The sequence below is a fragment of the Balaenoptera physalus genome (genome assembly GCF_965194825.1).
Source record: "Balaenoptera physalus genome assembly, chromosome: 3".
Lineage (NCBI taxonomy): Eukaryota > Metazoa > Chordata > Mammalia > Artiodactyla > Balaenopteridae > Balaenoptera > Balaenoptera physalus.
The window spans coordinates 113,866,102-113,885,374 of NC_138890.1; the positions used below are offsets into that span (position 1 = coordinate 113,866,102).

At 36.2% G+C, this 19,273-nt stretch overlaps 1 protein-coding gene across 2 annotated transcripts in view; it reads right to left on the reverse strand.

Moving 5' to 3' along the window:
- Window positions 1-19,273, reverse strand: part of FAM151B (family with sequence similarity 151 member B) — a 33,422-nt gene that overhangs the window by 6,546 nt on the left and 7,603 nt on the right. For both annotated transcript variants that reach the window (XR_014262463.1, XM_082458259.1), the window contains exons 2-5: window positions 19,060-19,185; window positions 12,512-12,677; window positions 7,914-8,131; window positions 5,655-5,790 (exon numbers count right to left, since the gene is read on the reverse strand). Coding sequence is in view for 1 of the 2 variants with exons in the window: in XM_082458259.1 (XP_082314385.1) it covers window positions 5,655-5,790; window positions 7,914-8,131; window positions 12,512-12,677; window positions 19,060-19,185 (646 nt within the window). In the remaining variant the exon portion in view is untranslated. The remainder of the gene's footprint in view (window positions 1-5,654; window positions 5,791-7,913; window positions 8,132-12,511; window positions 12,678-19,059; window positions 19,186-19,273) is intronic.

A 19,273-nucleotide genomic window follows, 5' to 3' on the forward strand; every position in this document is an offset into this window, starting at 1 on the left:
TGCTGCCTAGAGCCCGTGCTCCGCAACAAGACAAGCCACTGCAATAAGAAGCCCATGCACCGTAACGAAGAGTAGCCCCCGCTCGCCACAACTAGAGAAAGCCTGCACACAGCAATGAAGACCCAATGCAGCCAAAAATAAATAAATAAAATAAATAAATTTTAAAAAAAGAAAGCAGAAGAGCAGGGCTTCCTTCGTGACGCAGTGGTTAAGAATCTGCCTGCCAATGCAGGGGACATGGGTTTGAGCCCTGGTCCGGGAAGATCCCCATGCTGTGGAGCAACTAAGCCAGTGCGCCACAACTACTGAGTCTGCACTCTAGAGCCCACGAGCCACAACTACTGGGCCCATGTGCCACAACTACTGAGCCTGCGTGCCACAACTACTGAAGCCTGCGCACCTACAGCCCGTGCTTCACAACAAGAGAAACCACCGCAATGAGAAGCCCAAGCACCGCAACGAAGAGTAGCCCCTGCTCGCCGCAACTAGAGAAAGCCCATGCACAGCAACGAAGACCCAATGTAGCCAAAAAAATAAATAAATTTATATAAAAAAAAAAAAAAGGAGAAGGGCAATGACTTCAAAATCCAAAAGGCATTGTGAGCCAAGAATTTTACAGCCAGCCAATCTATCATTCAATATGAAGTACAAAGTTGGACATTAATAAAGAGAGTACAGTCAACTCAAATTCGGTGAGAGGGGGGTGAAGAAATACACTAATTTTATTATTGCTCATGGAAGTTAACGGGCACTTGTAAAGAAGTAGATTAAGCATATTTTATAAAGTAGCAGTAAGAAATAACAAATAGGAAAAAAAACTAACTTACCAAATATTCAGAATTAACAGTACAAAAGAAAGAAAACAGCTACAGTGAAATGCTTTTTAAAGCTATAGAAATAGCAAATATGCTAGTTTTTCTTTTAAATGACATAAACAAGACCAAACATATCTGTGTTATAAATGAATGTAAATAAGTTAAACTCTTCTTTTAAAAGAAAGACTGTTAGATTAGATTAATGAGAGCTAGGTATCTAGGCATCTGACAAGGAATTTAACAACATGGAAAGAAAGAAGGCTAGAAAGAACCCTGAGGGGTTGGGTTGAAATTGGAAATATCAGTATGAACTTATGGGTTGGTTAAACACACACACACACACACACACACACACACACACACACATGTACACACACACACAGATACAGAAATGTTTATAGACATATATGTAGGGGTGTGTATATGTATGTAGGTCTATATAGGTGTGTTTTTATATACATACATATATACATACACAGACCATAACTACACATATACATACACATATATTTTCCAGCTCTGTCCATTGAGAGGTCCTGGAAGCACTGACACCCTAGGAGCAATGATTATACTAAAATCCCAGATTTTGCTTTCTAAATACCACCTGCTGCTATAATCAAGCAGGGATCCTTGAAGAAGTGACTGATTTGAGAACTGGGACAAGTACGTGATGAGCTTGCCAAGAATGCAAGACCTGAGGTCTGTCATGAGGAAATATTGAACTGACCGAGATTGAGGACGTTTTTCATAATAAAAGGCCTGTAGTCTTGAAGACTGTCATGTGTACGAGAGGAAGGGAAAAACTGAGGAACTAACTATTTTGAAGGAGATTGATGCAAACTAAATGCAATGCATGTTCCTGGAGAGTTTCTTGGACCACAAGGAAATAAGAAGCATTGCTGGAATGGTTGATAAATTTGAATGGGGTCTGCAGACTGCATGGCAGTGTTGCCTCAATGCTGATTTCCTGGTTGGAAGGCTGCATACTAGTAATACAGGAGTGCATCCTCGTGTGGGGAAGTGTACACTGCAGTACTTAAGGATATGAGGCATCATGATAGAAAAAAAAAAACATAGAAAAAAAGAGAGAAAGAGAGGTGGGGGCAGAGAGGGATGGAGGGAGAGAGAATGGTTAAACAATTTGGGAATCTGGGTAAAGGAGATGTAGTAGTTTTATGCAACTTTTCTGTATGTTTAAAATTATTTTTTTGAATGACAATAAATCAGCCTTAAAATAGTGAATGAAAAATAAAACTTTATAAATTTATTTTTCAAAGAAAAGATAAAGCAAAGTTATTCAAGCCAAACAAAAAGAAAGACAACGCGAATTTAGGTAAAAAATATCATTAAACAAGACCAAGAAGGAGAACTTTTAATAATAAGGTATAATTCTTCATGAAGATAATAAAACCTATATGAATATAGCCCAAATAACATATCATGAGCACTTAATAAGCAAAAATTATGAAGGCAGAAGAGGAAGCAGACAAAAACACTTTAATAGTTGGAGACTTTAACTCTCTTAGTCCATAAGAGAGCAAGTAGCCAAAAAATTAAAGATGCCAAATATTTGCACACATGCAAAATGGCACACTCATAAGGTTATTCATTATAGCATTGTTTGTAATATCAAAGATTAAAAACATCCTTTATGTTCATCAATGGGGAGGCTGGTTAAATAAATTATAGTACATACATAAATACGATGCACCTAGAAAAGGAAAATGAGGAACCTTGAAAAAAGCTCCAAGATGTACTGCTAAGTTAAAAAAAAAAAAAAAAGCAAAGAACAGAACAGAAGCAAGGTATATAATATGATACCTTTTGTTTTAAAAAGGAGGGGAAAATAAGAATCTATACTTGTATTCACTTTTATATGCATAAAGAAACTACTAATGTGGTTGAACAAGAAACTGCCAACTGTGGTTTGTGAGGTTGGGCAGGACTGGGTGAATGGGAGAAAGGCTTTTCACAGTATAAATCTGTTCATTGGTTTTTAAACCTTGTGATTATATTACTTATTCAGAGAATTACATTAAAAATATTTTTAAAAGCAAAGAGTAAGGCACGAACAACTTAAATAACGTAACTAATAATGTATGTTATTAACCTGTCACAGAAACTAGTAGTTTTATTCTAATATCCAGTCTCCTTTCTGTCTTATAGCAATCCCCTGAATTCTAACTAGGCATAAGACTGTACAGAATAATAGCTACATATCCCAGCTTCCCCTGCAGCTAGGTATAGGCATATGACTAACTTAAAGCCAATGAGTGTGTGCAAGCCAATGAGTGTGTCCAATGCCCTTGAAGAACAGGGACAGGCCCTGAGCCTCTTTTTCCCTCCATCCTACTAACTAAAACTCAGACATGGCAGTAATCAATCTGACCATATAGATGAGGTCAATATCCTAAGGAAAACAAGTACCAAGACAGAAGGATTTTGGGTCCCTGACACTGTGAAGGCATCAAATCCGCCCTGGCCTATTTATGCTTTTCCAGTTATGTGAGACAGAAACAAACTTAAGTTTAAGCTATTGTTAATTTAGGTTTCTGTTATAACAGCCAAACTATATCCTCATAAAATACATGAACTCATACAAATATCCATATATCAAACCATTAATAAAACCTTAATAAAGTCTACGAAGTAGAAATAATATAGACATTATCTGATTACTATACAATAAACCTAGAAAACTATTAACCAATCCAAAATAAAATAATTCTACTATCTCAGTGCCTAAAAAATTTTCTCTTAAAACAACTTTTGAGGCAAAGGAGAAAAAAACCACAATTGCAGAATATTTATAAATTAACAGTGATGAAAACCTACACATAAGAAACAATAAGATACAGCTACAGCAGTGGTCAGAGGAAAAAAGTATAGTCTTAAATATTTATGTTAATAAATATAAATATATTAATATAAAAAATGAAAATAAGCATCTAACTCAAGAAATTAGAAGAAACTACATGAAAAGAACTTTAAAAGATAAAAAGCAGAAATTAGTAAACCATAAACCAGAAAAATAAATAATCCAAGAGTTCATTTTCAAAAAAACGAGAGATAAATCATTTTCTAGTTTAATCAAGACACAAGGGAGAAAACTCACATAAACAAAATAAGGAAATTATTTTAGAGACACAGAAGAAGCCAAAAGAAAACTATTTTAATCATCTGTGTGTAAATAAATCTTAAAACTTGGGTGAGATAAACAATTTTCTAGGAAAATACAATATATCAAAATTGGCTACCATACAGAAAATCAACCATCTACCATGTAAGAAATAGAAAAGACGTATAAGTTAAGCTTTCCCCAAAGCACCAGGTTTAGACGGTTTCAATGTTGAGTTTATGAAAACTCAGGTACAGGCCTCATTTGAATGTTACTTTTAACATCCCAGAAAATGTAAAAAGAAAGAAAGGTCCCTAGTTTTTTTAATGAAATATCCATGATATTGATACCTAAAACTGAGAAAGAAAAAAAACTACAAACCAATCTCACTTTCAAATGCTGAAATCCTAACTAAAATATTAGCAATAAAATTCAGCAGTACATTAAAAGAATGATAAATTCTGATCAAGTGGGGTTTATTCTGTAAATGTGTGGATGGTTCAATATATAAGATATTAATAAAATTTATTTTATTAATAGATAAAGGGAGAAAATACAGTTATTTTCATAGAAACTGAAAAAAGCATTTAGTAAAAACTCAATACCCACAGGAATGTGGATACTTCTTTAATGTTTGAGTATATGCCTCCTTACTCTCTACAATATAGTGAATTATCAAACAGGGTCTTTTTTCTGGATGATTTGTTATCATTCTTTATTTGTTAGAATTCTTTACAACTATTTGACCTATGTGTTGAGGATAGTTTTACCAGAATCTATTTTTATGTATTCAAATGTATCAAACTTTCCTTTTATAGCTTCTGGGTTTTGCGCCTTACTAAGAAGGGTCTTCTCCATTCTGAAACTATACAAAAAAAGAATCATCACTTGTGGTTTTTTTATGCATTTAATGTTTGTTGTTCAAGTCTTTAATTCATCTGGAATTTATTTTGGAGGAAGGATTAAGGAAAGATGTTAACTTTGTTTTTCCTCCAATGTTGGCCTGTTGTCCCAACACAAGTTATTGAACTTTTGCTCCAATGATCTGAAATACCAGCTTTTTCCTGTTCTAAGTTCCATGATAGAGCTGGGTTTATTTCTGGACATTCCCTGCTGTTCTATTGACTAGTCTACTGAAAAGACAGTATCAAAACGATTTCAATATCTGTAGCTTTAAAATATTTAATATATGGCTCAACCAATTTTTATTACATATTAAAATAATAAAATTTTGGGAATTCCCTGGCGGTCCAGTGGTAAGGGCTTGGTGCTTTCACTGCCGAGGGTCGAGGTTCAATCCCTGGTCAGGGAACTGAGATCCCACAAGCCGCATGGCCAAAAAAAAAAAATTAAAAAAAATAATAAATAAATAAAACTTTTATATGGGAAAGACTTCTGGAATTATGACAGAATTCAAAGAGAAATTATTTTACCCACTTATAACTTTTTGTGAATGTATAACATAATGAAAAACATGACAAACATTTACTGGGCACCTACTATGTGCAAAAGCTTTTGTGAAGAATAGAGGTGAAAGACATGATGTTAAGGTTCATCAAGGATCTTCATTCCAGTGAGGAAGTCCGAGCACTTACAGAATCAGTGTTCATTCTCTGTCTCTTTCTCTCACACACATTGTCTTTACATAATCAGTTTCCATCTTCTTTCTGTCTCTCACACACACTCACATGCACACACTATATTGTAAAACTTACACGTACCTGTTTGATTGCTTTAACAGCCAAAGTAACTGAGAACAAGACTGCCTGACTAATGCTGCTCTGACAGGAAATGTTACAAGCTGATTTAGTTCATTACATATATATTCCATCTCTTTCACCATTATCCAACTGTAACCTGAAATGAAAAGAAAGATATTTAACTTTTCTAACCAAAGTCCTACAAGTCAATTAAGTAAAAAACTCAATTACATATGAATAGGTAAATTCATAGGTAATTCATAAACATTTCCATTTGGATTCAGAGAAATTAAAATACCACTTAATGCAAGAAAAAATTTTGAGTGGAAAATGTAGATAAAAAATTAAATCTAAAGTCATGTCACAAGTGACCTAGAGCAATAAACAAAAAATTAAAACATTAGAAAGGAATTTATTAATCTCTCAAGTACAAAAAAAGGAAATTCTGACATTATATTTACTTTAAAGATTCTAAGGCTCTGCATCATTAATATTCTCAATAAACTTAGATCTTCCGCTTGTTGTTAAGTTTTCTTTTCCGAGAGAAAGAAAGAGTATTTACTAGCTGTTTAAGTAATAAATAACTTCAATTTTTTTGGGGGGGTGGGGGTCTAGTCCAAATTACTTACACATTTTATCTAAAATAGAAATAGTGTTAAAATTGACTTTTATATATGTGTTTTATGTTTTAAATCATATTTAGACATTGTGGAAAACATATCTGCCTGTTTATAAACAGCTTCAGAAAAAAATCTATATTTTAAAAATAGCCCCTACACTCTATCAAAAGTATCCATAGGTTGTAAAAAGTACTGGTCAGTAAAGGAACAATTTACAAAAAGCCTATGTGAATACATTAGTTTAGCAGCTAAATGCCTCATGAAAGAAGGGAAAGGTCTGCTTTCCTTTAAAATCTGGAAAATTATATCTTTTTAATTAGAAAAAGGGGTTGCTAACAGAAGCTATACTTACATTACTTAAAAACTTATAAACTCTTTTCTAAATTTTGTAGCAGAAGAAGTAAGGGAGGATAAAACACACGTTGGTAACGACCAGAGGCCAGTGGGGGAAAAGCAGCCTGGAAACATTCAACACCAACATTAACTTAAAGACTCAGATATGGTTTAACTCGGTTCAAGCCTGAGATTAAAGCCAGAGTTAGACTAAACCGTGACTAAAAGATTAGAATCAGTATGGAGGCTATTAAATTGTTTCTAGTTTACCTTCTTTAAACACTCTGAATTATATGCTATATTCTTTACTGAAACTAATAAAAATTAAAATGATTAGAAAATTAAAATAGAACAAATTTAAAGCATATTATTTTTTTCTCAATCACATCAGTTGTTGGTCCAGGGGGTTATAACCTAAATGTCACTACTCACCAGATAGCAGTTACTCTAACCTCATGTTAGATTTTAAAACTTTACATCTAAAAACAATAGTAGCAAATAAGTAAAAAGAATGCCCTGAACACAAGATAAAGGCTAACATCTCCACTGGCTCTCAATAACTTCTTGGTTAATTATTTTTACCATGTGTTCAGGTGTCCCAGAGCATCTGTTTGCTTAATGGCTGTTTACTGGAAAATCACTACCTAGGAATGTATGAATAAATAGAAAGATGAATCCAAATAGCGTAGTAAGTTTCAGCCAGGAGAAAGAAGCTGAATATCAGGTCCATCTGTAAGAGTACATAAAGAGAAAGAAGAAATCCAGCCTAGAAGAGAGAGTCTCATGGCCTCACATACCCCCTGTCTAGACAAAGAGAGCTTAAGGGCACCAAGGTTCCAGCAGCCTACATTTGGAGCTCCTTCTAATGTCTAGGGAACAGAATCTGTGCTGTTCAACCGTACACCCACCGACTTCTGGCCTCACATTACTTGAAAAGTTTTAATTACCACTTCTCTATCTTTCATCTGACATAGGGAGTTTGCTCCAAAGTAAAAGGAAAGAAGAAAAGAGTATAGAATGTTCTATAAGTTCAAAGAGACCAATTCAGGATTCGTTTGTGTATGTAAAGAGGCAGCTTTGGTTATTCTAGACCTTGCAAATAAATATTTTCCATGCAAGCTTGGCGACAGAATGTCACCAATGAATGAGTATCTATCTGAAATAACAGAAGGAAGAGTCATACACACATCTTTAGGGCCAGACCTTTCTCTCCATTAGGCTCTTAGATTTTGTAGAATGTGTTTTTGGTTTTGTATTAAAGGTATTATTTTTATATTTGAGTATATTTTAATTTGACCAAAAAGGAATACATTTAAAAAATTATCACCTTCATTGACTTTCTCAGGATGCCATCCTGTTGTCCAACCTAGGGAAAATGTCACATCTGGAAAGAAGGATGTCACAGTGTCTATAAAAGGTTTTGCATCCACTACTCTGCTATTTCCATTTGGACCAGGAAGAATATCAGCATTAATCCACACTGGACGCTTCAGGTGCCTCTTCACATTTTCCAAGAGCATCATGGATGGTTCTACAGCTGCCAGACTAAAAACAATTTGTTGTCAATGAGATATATTCCTAAAGTAAAAGTAAAAAGTTCTTTTAGACTGGTGGCTTTAATGTTGTCAAATTCATAATAAAAGTATAATACCATAATGCCTGAATTAAACAAAATCAAAGAGCAGATAGCACTAGAGGGGAAAGCTAACATGTGCCATATCTTAAAATGCTGATTTATACTTACTATTCATGAAGGTACCTAAAAGGGTCTATAAATGTATGAATAATGACACTACATGTAGACAGAGGTTTCAAAACTCTGTATTAGGATCACTCAGTATAAAAACAATTTATGAAAAGACACAAACATTCACTCATCAGAGAATGTATAAATAAGATTTAAAAATTAAATACACTCATAACCTGCAAATTCAATTTTATGAAAATACCCAAAGTGCACTCAGGCCCCATGTCTCTAATACCAGCTCATGACCTTGGAGAAAAGGGCCTCTTTTCCTTCATGCATACTTGTGTGAGTCTGGACACATAAACACATTGCTAAAAATGATTGCCAAGTGTAAAATTATAACATTTCTTTAAAGCTTTTATAAACTTCATTTTTTCCTTTATTGTAAACACCTTTCCTGGAAACAAGAGACAACTATATTTTAGTTACTTTTAAAGTAAAAAGTAAAAAGCAGCTTCAGTCTTTTTACTTCCCTACATCTTTTCTAACGGACACATATATCTTGAAACAATAAGATTTTAATCAGCCTACATAATTTTTACTGATTAAAAATACATACACAAACTTTATTGGAAAGCTACACTACTTATAATTCTGAATGTCTCCTGAACCTTTAAGGCCTACGTTCATTTCTAAGAAAATTAGCTTTTAGTGAATACAGCGATGGGAGGCTAAGAATCTGGGAGACGGATACTGGAAGCGAGAACATTCAGCACCTCTCCTCACATTTCCATTTTTCTTCTTAATGGACTGGAGTCCTTCTGCCTATGCTTCTACCACTCTTCACATCACTCCTTTTGGGCCTCCTACTTTAAGAGCAGAAACTGATAACTTCATTATTTACAGGGTCATATTTATTAGTGAGCAAGGATACTGTTCACTAAAACCAGAGGAAACCAGCCTCTCTTTCACTCTGCTCCCATGTAATAAACTGCTTTTTTCTCACTCTTATGCCCCTGAAATGGAGGCCCTAGATTTTAGTGGATTGATAAACTCTAATGCTAGACCTTACAGACTCTAATTTAGATGCTGTCATTTCTCTGTCTCATAATGCTTTCTGCCTTGAATGGTATCAATGCCGTGTTAAAAACCACAATTCTGAGATCTGGCCAGCTGTACTTCCTACAAAATTCCCCCATTTTTAGTAGCAAACAACTTGTATCTATTACTCCAAAGCTTGCTTGTCTGCAAGTCCCACAGCAGCAGCCAAGTCCCCATGGGGTTCTGCTCTTCATGGGTGGAGTGGGAGGTAACCTTGAACTAATCCACGCATGTCTCCTCTCCTTTTCCAGAAAGGATTCTTATTTCTGAAGAAATCTGGTGTCTGTGGAGGTTGGGTTGAACACTAATTTCCAGTTTACGTTTGGGAGGAAGCTTCTTATGCTTTCTCAGTTTAGTAAGCTGACAACAGGCTGTTTAACAATGGTTCGCCATCTGATAATATCTAGTCTCAGCATATTCTCTCCCAAACTGAAATTCCACCAGCATAAATGAAGTGTCTACTACATGCAAAACACTGCACAGTTAGACATACAGAGCTAAGACACAGAACATAATGAAATAAGAATTTAATGTACATATTCTGTTTTATATGTAAATATTTTAATTATCACTAATATAGACTATAGTAATATCATTTTCCCTTACCAGAAACTTAAATAAGGAAAAAAAAAACGTATATTAAGAAAAACACAAAACTTTACTAAGAAGAAAACAACTTTTTGTTGTAGTTTTAATTTTCTGGAGCTTTACAAAATAATTAATAAAATTCCTCTGGAAGAGTAAATGTGGAGGAAAAGCCATAACATTTTTGGGAAAAAAAAAAAAAAGACTGAGGATGAACTTTGCCCAAGAGCAAGATACAATGTTTTTTTTTTTGTTTTTTGTTTTATTAATTAATTAATTTATTTATTTTTGGCTGTGTTGGGTCTTCATTTCTGTGTGAGGGCTTTCTCTAGTTGCGGCGAGCGGGGGCCACTCTTCATCGCGGTGCGCGGGCCTCTCACCATCGTGGCCTCTCTTGTTGCGGAGCACAGGCTCCAGACGCGCAGGCTCAGTAGTTGTGGCTCACGGGCCCAGTTGCTCCGCGGCATGTGGGATCTTCCCAGACCAGGGCTCAAACCCGTGTCCCCTGCATTAGCAGGCAGATTCTCAACCACTGCGCCACCAGGGAAGCCCAAGATACAATGTTTACTACAAAGAATAACATACTATGTTCCTAGCCTGGAAGACTCAATATTATAAATATTGCAAAATTACACTTCGTTCCCAATTAATCTATAAATTCCATGTAATTCTAATTAAAAATATCAGTGGATAACATTCTCAATCCTTACATGTATTAGTATTAAGTTTCCCATGAAGAACTGACAAAAGGTTTGCCAAAATGATCATTTGAAGAGGAGGGTCCTAATCAGTATACTACCTAAAATTTCTTTTTGGTAGTACTTATTTAGGAAATTCCAGGTAAGAATATAAACTTAGCTCTTATAGAATAGATTTTTTTTCTAAAAAGTTACTTGGTAAGTCAAACTTCTCAGTACCTATTTTCCTATTAACTTCATTTAGAAATTGGGGCTAACAAAATAAAAATCATACTTAAAATGATAATAAACCATTTAAAATTACATTCTACGGTAAAATTCCAGATACAAATTTTAAATCATCATATATTACTTAGTTATTACGTATATACAAACAAAATAACTCAGAGGCACAAAACAAGAACTATTAAAATTTGACTATTAGGTCATTCAGCTACTCTTACAGACGTAGTGCAGAGTTCCAGTTCAGAGTGTGAACTCTTCAGCCAGGCTGGCAGCTCTCCTACCAATTACGTGACCACAAGCAGGCTACTTACCCCTCTCTGCCTCTGTTCCCTCATCTGGAAAATGAGAATAGGAATAACCTACTTCTTAGGATTGTTATGAAGACTAAATGAATTTACACATTTAATGTTCTTAGAACAGTGTCTGACACACAATAAGTGCTTATATAATTGTTAGTTAAATTCATTCCCCTTCAAATATGTTATGACCAAAACTCTTTTTTTAATGGCACAGCCTTTCAGTGGTAGCTGCTAGCGTTTAGGAATGAAGGAGCCGAAGAATATATTACAGAGAGCAAGTCTACGGGCAATAGTAAACATCAAAAAAAACCTGAGCACGTGAAAAGGCAAGGAGCTCTAAAATTCGGCTCACCAAGCATTAATGATTAAATGCTTTATTTCACGGTACAGAGAACACTGGACTGGCTCCAGGAAACCTGGGATCTGGTCCTAGCTCAGCTCTCAAGCTTAGCTATTGTCACTTAACCTCTCTAGGACTAAGTTTCTTTGTCGAGAAAATGGAGTTGGACCATTCACCACTCTAAAAGCTTTAAGATCTTGAAACAGCTTTCATTCACCAACAGTGTAAAGAGGTTGACTGGTACACTCAGGCCCACAACAACTGATTAGCGTAATCTTAAAAACCCTGTGAGTAAGAGCTCCAAATCCTTATTAATTTCTTGAGATAATTCAATTTTAAAATATTGTTCAAAGATAAGGCAGGATTACCACACATCCTAGATTTTCATAGCAGTTGCCTTCATGGGCCTTATGGTGAGCTTTTATGGTGTCACAATAAATTCCTGGCTTTCCCTATAATTTTTATACTGCCAAAATACCACAGAAGTAAAATTTTCCGTGATAGCCACAGGGAAGGAAACAACACTTAATCTTGCTCTCTTCATTATCAATGTTTCCAAAATATTATTTTTAAGAAACTCTTCAGTTATTAAAGAATTCTAGATAATTCCCCTTCCACAAATATAATAACACAAATCAAGTAGGAAATGCATTAACTACCCCAACTACTGCCAAATCTCTCTCTCGAACTACTTTTTAATGAAAGTGGTATTTTAAATTTACCGTTCTACTATTACAATGGTCACTTATGATAACTTCCTTTATAAAAATTTACTTAATTTTAGCCTGAAACGGTTCCCAAGAAACAATTTTAGCAAACAACTCAGTGTGTCTTTGGTCCATTCCTGAAACATATTAGTTTGCAATTCCATTCTCAGTTTAGATAAAGTATAAAGTTATTTAGTCAGGCACAGATACATGAAGTTACTGATTTTTTTTCCATATTGTTATTCTATAACAACTAGGAGACTGAACATGATTGTACAAATACCTCTTAAAATCCAGTTTGATGCCTTTATTGCTTTTTATAACTTCAGCCAGCCATTCCTGTAAAGTATTATCACTGTTTGTTTCAGGAGGATGAGCCATGATTGGCTGGCCATGTTCTGATCCATCGCTTGGAAAAATGACATCAGCCTCTATCATATGAGCAGTACCTGTCCAAATAAAAGAACTTACGTTAATGCTAATAAAATAGAGACTGGGGCTTCCCTGGTGGTGCAGTGGTTGAGAGTCTGCCTGCCAATGCAGGGGACACGGGTTCGAGCCCTGGTCTGGGAAGATCCCACGTGCCGCGGAGCAGCTGGGCCCGTGAGCCACAACTACTGAGCCTGCGTGTCTGGAGCCTGTGCTCCGCAACAAGAGAGGCCGCGATAGTGAGAGGCCCGCGCACAGCGATGAAGAGTGGCCCCCGCTTGCCACAACTAGAGAAAGCCCTCGCACAGAAACAAAGACCCAACACAGCCATAAATAAATAAATAAACAAATACTTAAAAAAAAAAATAGAGACTGTAGGAGATGGCATATTCAGTACCCTTTTGAGGAAGATAAAAGGAAGGAAAGAAAATAAAATTTACTGAGTAAAGACTAAGTGCCAGGTACTATGTCAAGCCTTACATGTTGCACTTATTTGTTACACGTGAGCAAATAGGCAGTGAGGAGTTCAATACCTTTGCCTAGGTCACACTCAAGCTGTTGTCCTAATATTTAATTTCTTCCCAGTATATGGCAAAGTGAGAATACAAAGGGAGGCTTAATAAGTATTTGTTGACGCTTCTGAGAACAAAAATAGTACTTTTATCTTCTCACACCTCAAATTAGAAACTACAGATGTTTATTGTTTATGTTTGAAATTGTATGTTATAGATTCAGTTCCTTGACCTAAAGCTTGGCTACTATTTAAAAGCACACATCCCTGGAATGGGTAAAGAGCTTCACCAGTCACTTAGTGTGAGTGTGCTTAGCAGGCTCTGATAGACTAACTCCAAAGATGGCTGACAACAATTCCTCCCATACGTACGTGCCTCTCTCATCTCTTTCTCCTCCCCTTGAGTCTGGGCTGGTTTTGTGACTTGCTTTGACCAGTGGAAGGTAGTGGAAGTAAAACTCTCAGTTCTAAGCCAAGCCCTTAAAAGGCCTGGCAGGTTCTGCTTTCATCCTCTTGAAAGCCAGGTACCATGTAAAGAAGTTCAGGTAAGACTACTGAAGACTCAGAAACCACATGGAGAGAGAGAAGCCTCATGGAAGAAAACTAAGACTTCCTGCCCGACAGACAGCATTAAGGTCTCTGACACGTGAGTGAGGCCATTTTAGAATTTCCAGGCCCAGCTGCGCTCCCAGTCAAATGCAGCAACACGAGTGCTCCCAATCTATACCACATGCAACAGAAGAACCACTAGCTGACCCGCAAAACCGTGAAAAATGATAAATCATCGTCATTTTAAGCCACAAAGTTTTGGGGGTAGTTTATTACACAGCAATAGAAAACAAACATAAATAGCTACCCGGAAGTGAGGCCCTGCCATAACAAAAACCTGAAACCTGTGACACTGGTTTTGGGATCCAGCAGATTCTAGAAAGGCACTGTTAAAGCAAGTTAGAAGAGTAGTGAGGAAATTCTTTTCACGTAGTGGTGAAACTTTTGATAACGTTGGCACTTGTAGCAACTGGTGGAAGATAGAGAGGGTGCCTAGTAAATTTGTGGATTTGGCTAAGGAGGTTTCCAGGCAGAATGCTGAAAATGCCAACGGGGTTTCTTTTAGCTCCTATGATAAAGAATGGGAAGAAAGAGCTGAGTTAAATAATTAACTATTTACATTTTAAGCAGCATAGAGAGGAAATACTTCCAACTCAGGACTTGTGCTGAGTTAGAAAATAAAACCATTCTTTCCAGCTGGCAAAAGATTCTCAAAGCAGGAGAAAGCCTCAGGTCAAAAGTCAAATCCAGGATGCTGTTAGTAAACCATGGCCTCGGGATCAAGACCAAACCAAGGATACAACTACAAGACCCTTTATTAAGACTTCAGAAAGATGATGCCTTGGGTACCCACATAGCTAGACAAAAGAACATTATAGAATCTTAAGGGTGTTATCCCATAGCACCCTAACTAGCAGACCAAGTAGAGAGAGGCCTACTCCAAAGAGATCCGGCAATAAGGTTTTTGATTAAAGGGATGGTTTATAATTTGATATATAGAAAAACTAGTACGTTTTTAATAGAGCTGTATCCACTTGGACCTGAAAAGAAAAAAAAAAGAGAGAGACAGTTCAAAACAAAAAGAAGCCTATGAACTCTCAAATTTCTATAGGCAGGAAATAAGCTGAAAAAGCTACCCAGCTGCATATATATAAGCCATTTTCCAATAAGCATATCAAGAGATGCTCAACATCATTAACCTTCAGGGAAATGCAAATCTAAACTACAGTGAGATACCAATTCACAAGTACTAGGAAGACTATAATGAAAAAGACAATAACAAATGTTGACAAGGACATGGGGAGATTAGAAACCTCATCCACTCTGTTGGTGGGAATGTAAGAAGGTGCAGCTGCTTCAGAAAAGCTTGCAGTTTCTCAAAAAAAGTTAAACAGAGTTATATTTGAGATGCAATAGGTCAAGCTTCTGTCTAATTTCATAAAAATTAAGCAAACATGACTTCTCAATAAAGTGGTACTTACCACAATATATGTAGGCATTCCATCTTCTCTATCAATGCAGTTGTAAAGGAGCATATAGCCCTTGGAATTCCTTAACAGTAATAGTCAGTGCCTCCATTTATTAACTCCATTCATTTCCCATGAATAGAAAAAGAAATCACTAAATGGCAGTGACAAGGAGTCTCAGGTCCCATGTAAATTATGTTCCTGAAGGTCTCTTTTAAGAATAAGAATGGGGCTTCCCTGGTGGCGCAGTGGTTGAGAGTCTGCCTGCCAATGCAGGGGACACGGGTTCGAGCCCTGGTCTGGGAAGATCCCACATGCCGCGGAGCAACTGGGCCCGTGAGCCACAATTACTGAGCCTGCGCGTCTGGAGCCTGTGCTCCGCAACAAGAGAGGCTGCGATAGTGAGACGCCCACGCACCGCGACGAAGAGTGGCCCCCGCTTGCCACAACTAGAGAAAGCCCTCAAACAGAAACGAAGACCCAACGCAGCCATAAATAAATAAAAAAAAAAAAAAAAAAAAAAGAATGGAGCACCGTGATGAGGAGTGGCCCCCGCTCGCCACAACTAGAGAAAGCCCTCGCACAAGAAACGAAGACCCAACACAGCCATAAATAAATAAATTAAAAAAAAAAAAAAAAGAATAAGAATGGAAGCTAAGCAGTAGGGGCAAGAGATCATGGTGGCTTGAACTAGGATGATGACAACAGAGATGGAGAGATGTGGACTAACTCAAAATATATTTTGGAATAGAATTATAATGTCTGGATAATAGAGCAGATGCAAGAAATAAAGAAAACAAAGAATAGACGATTCCCAGATTTCTGGCTTAAGAATACATGGGGAATTCCCTGGCATTCCAGTGGTTAGGACTTGGCACTTTCACTGCCGTGGGCCCTGGCCAAGGAACTAAGATCCCGCAAGATGCGTGGCATGGCCAAAAACAAACAAACAAACAAACAAAAGAATCTATGTGGATTATGGTGCCATTTACTGAGATAGCAAAGATCATAGGAAGTACAGGTTAGTAGACATAATTAAGAATTTCATTTTGAATAATTTAAATTTGTGATGCATGAGAACTCTCTAAGTGAAAACACCAAATAAGCAGTTGTACAGACTAATACAGAAGAGAGGGAGGCCTGGCCTGGAGACATGTTTGTGAGCTGTCTAGCCTCTCTCCCTATTCTCCTACCCCTGGTCCTTGGGTAGAAGCCTTCTGAAGGTCAGGGAATGCTTCTGCTTTGGGAGACTGCCTGGTCACCATATTTCCCAACTCAGGGAGAGCCAGATGAGGAAGTCTGCACATCAAGATTATCACTCCAACCACAGGAGCCCCAGCTTGTGACAAGAGCCAGACAGTAGAAAACAGCTTTGTTTTTTCTGATTTTCTGCACAAGAAAACCCCAAATAGTTGCTACTCACACTCAAAACAAAACTCAAAGAAATATGTTTATAGAAATGAAGTTAAACTTATCTTGCCTATACTGTTTACATGCTCTAATGCAGCAATTTATTATACTTTTTAATACATTTAGTTGATGACTATAGTCACACTTTTCCTAAATATGTTACAAAGCCTTTTTTAAAAAACTACATTTTTTATTCTCAAAAAGACTTGATGATTTCAATTTTTTAACCAGCGTTTCTTTTAATATATATTTTTTAAAAATCTACATGCAGAAATGTTATAACAAAAAAATTACATTATATATGTAATAACTTTTTTAAACAATTTTGACTATTCTGAGGTCGGATGTGTTGACAATGCAACACCAAATGGCACTCTTACACTGTTCCTCCTGTACTTTGTTTTTTTAAAACATAGACATTGTTGAAAATCCAGTATCACATGTTAATCAAAATAGAAATAGCTTCATTAATAACAGTTGTACTAAATTTAAATATTCTGGGAGAAATAAGATAAACCAATGAAATACATGTCTCCAGGAATCTGTTTTCTTTCCTTTGGACTAGAAAGAAATTGCACGACTAGCCAGAGCTGAGAAAAGGGACTGGATGAAAAACATCCCCCAAACTATAAAACTTGGGGCTCTTGTTGCCTAAGAGAAGGTAAAGAGGATATTATCTGAAAACTAAGTAACCTATAAAAAATTCCCATATCAACACCAGACTTCCAGCAATTGGAAATGACTTCCGTTAGTCATTTTTAAAACTTGGCTAAAAGTAAATGATCCATAGTTAATTAAATTATTTCTAGGTATGAGGCTTCTGCATTTACTATTACAAATTGTAAATTTTTAAGATTTTTTCCAAATTTTTAGTTGTTATATAGAAATAAAATTTATTTTCTGTTTTGATTTTATACTGTCAAAAAAGACAGACTGTCTAAATTAACCTATGAATTATAATCATTTATCTGTAGAATCTTTCTGATTTACTATATATGCAACCATATTGTCTGTACATAACAGTTGTATTATTCCTATCTTTTTTCCATTTAAAAAAATTGATATATAATTCACATACTATAACATCATCCTTTTAAAGTGTACCATTCAGGGCTCCCCTGGTGGCGCAGTGGTTAAGAATCCGCCTGCCAATGCAGTGGACACGGGTTCGAGCCCTGGTCCGCGAAGACCCCACATGCCGCGAAGCAACTAAGCCCGTGTGCCACAACTACTGAGCCTGCGCTCTAGAGCCCGTGAGCCACAACTACTGAAGCCCACGTGCCTAGAGCCCGTGATCCGCAACAAGAGAAGCCACCAAAATGAGAAACCCGTGCACTGCAACGAAGAGTAGCCCCCTCTCGCTGCAACTAGAGAAAGCTCATGCGCAGCAATGAAGACCCAATGCAACCAAATAAATAAATAAATAAAATAAATAAAGTGTACCATTCAATGGTTTGCAGAATATTCAGAAAGTTGTGCAACCATCACCACCACCACCTAAATCCAGAAAAATTTTGTCACCCCAGAAAGAAACGCTGTACCCATTAGCATTTACTCTCTAGTCCCTATTCCTATCAGCTCCAGGCAGCCACTAACCAACATCTTCCCGAAGCACCGCTTTTGCTAAAATTATTTATTAAATAATCACTGTTTGGTTACTATGTGCTAGGCACTGTTTTAGGTATTAGGGATATTTGAAGACAAGGTTCTTCCCTTTGAGGAACAAAGAAAAGCAATATAAAAGAGTATCTTTACAATAAAAGAAATACATATTTAGATACATTATCCAGATACATAACTAAGATGCAAAAAATGTGTAAATTTTTACAATAAAACACAAGGTTACAAGGAATTCTTCCTGTTGGAACAGGGCACTTCAAGCTATGCCCTACCCCTCTGGTGACATGCTTTCATTCTCCTGAGCTGCTGCAGCCAACAGGGGTACTTCATAGGAAAAGGCTAACTAAAACTGCTATAGTAATCATCTGATTACAGATGGAGTTAGTAAACCAAAAGGCTTGGTTTCTAGGCTAGGCATAAATATTGCCCAAGGCATTATAAATTAGTATTCAATGGCTTCATTCATCCATTCAACAACTATTTATTGAGTTTCTCCTCAGTACACTGTGAAAGACACAAAAATATGTATGTACGACATACAACCCTGATCTTAAAAATTTTACCTAAATCACTACAATATATAAGCAAATGTAGTAACATATGAGAGTTTTAAATAAGGCATAGAAACGGTAAATCACTTCTGGAAAATGAGAAAATTCTTCCATTATGGAAACTTGTTCATTTTGTAAATAAAATGAGATCTTTTACAAAAATGTTTATGTTAGCCAAGAATCTACACTTGAATCATCTAAGTCTCTGGCACCTGCAAATATGACCAGATATTTTTTTTAAAAAGAGTTCACTTCATCTATAATCTAATGTAAATACAAGTAACTAATGACTTACTTCTCAGTGCCTCATTCACTTGCACCTTGTGGTTAGCCGCATGATACCAGATGATCTGGGCGCCATCTTCTGTTGTGATCTGGTTATTTCTGAGAAAATATTCCAGTATGTTTTCACTCCAAGATCCTAAAATAACAGCATTTATATTAAAAAGAAGTTTTTATAGGGTAAATTTTTTTAATAAAAAAAGGGCACAGCATATATTTATAGAGAA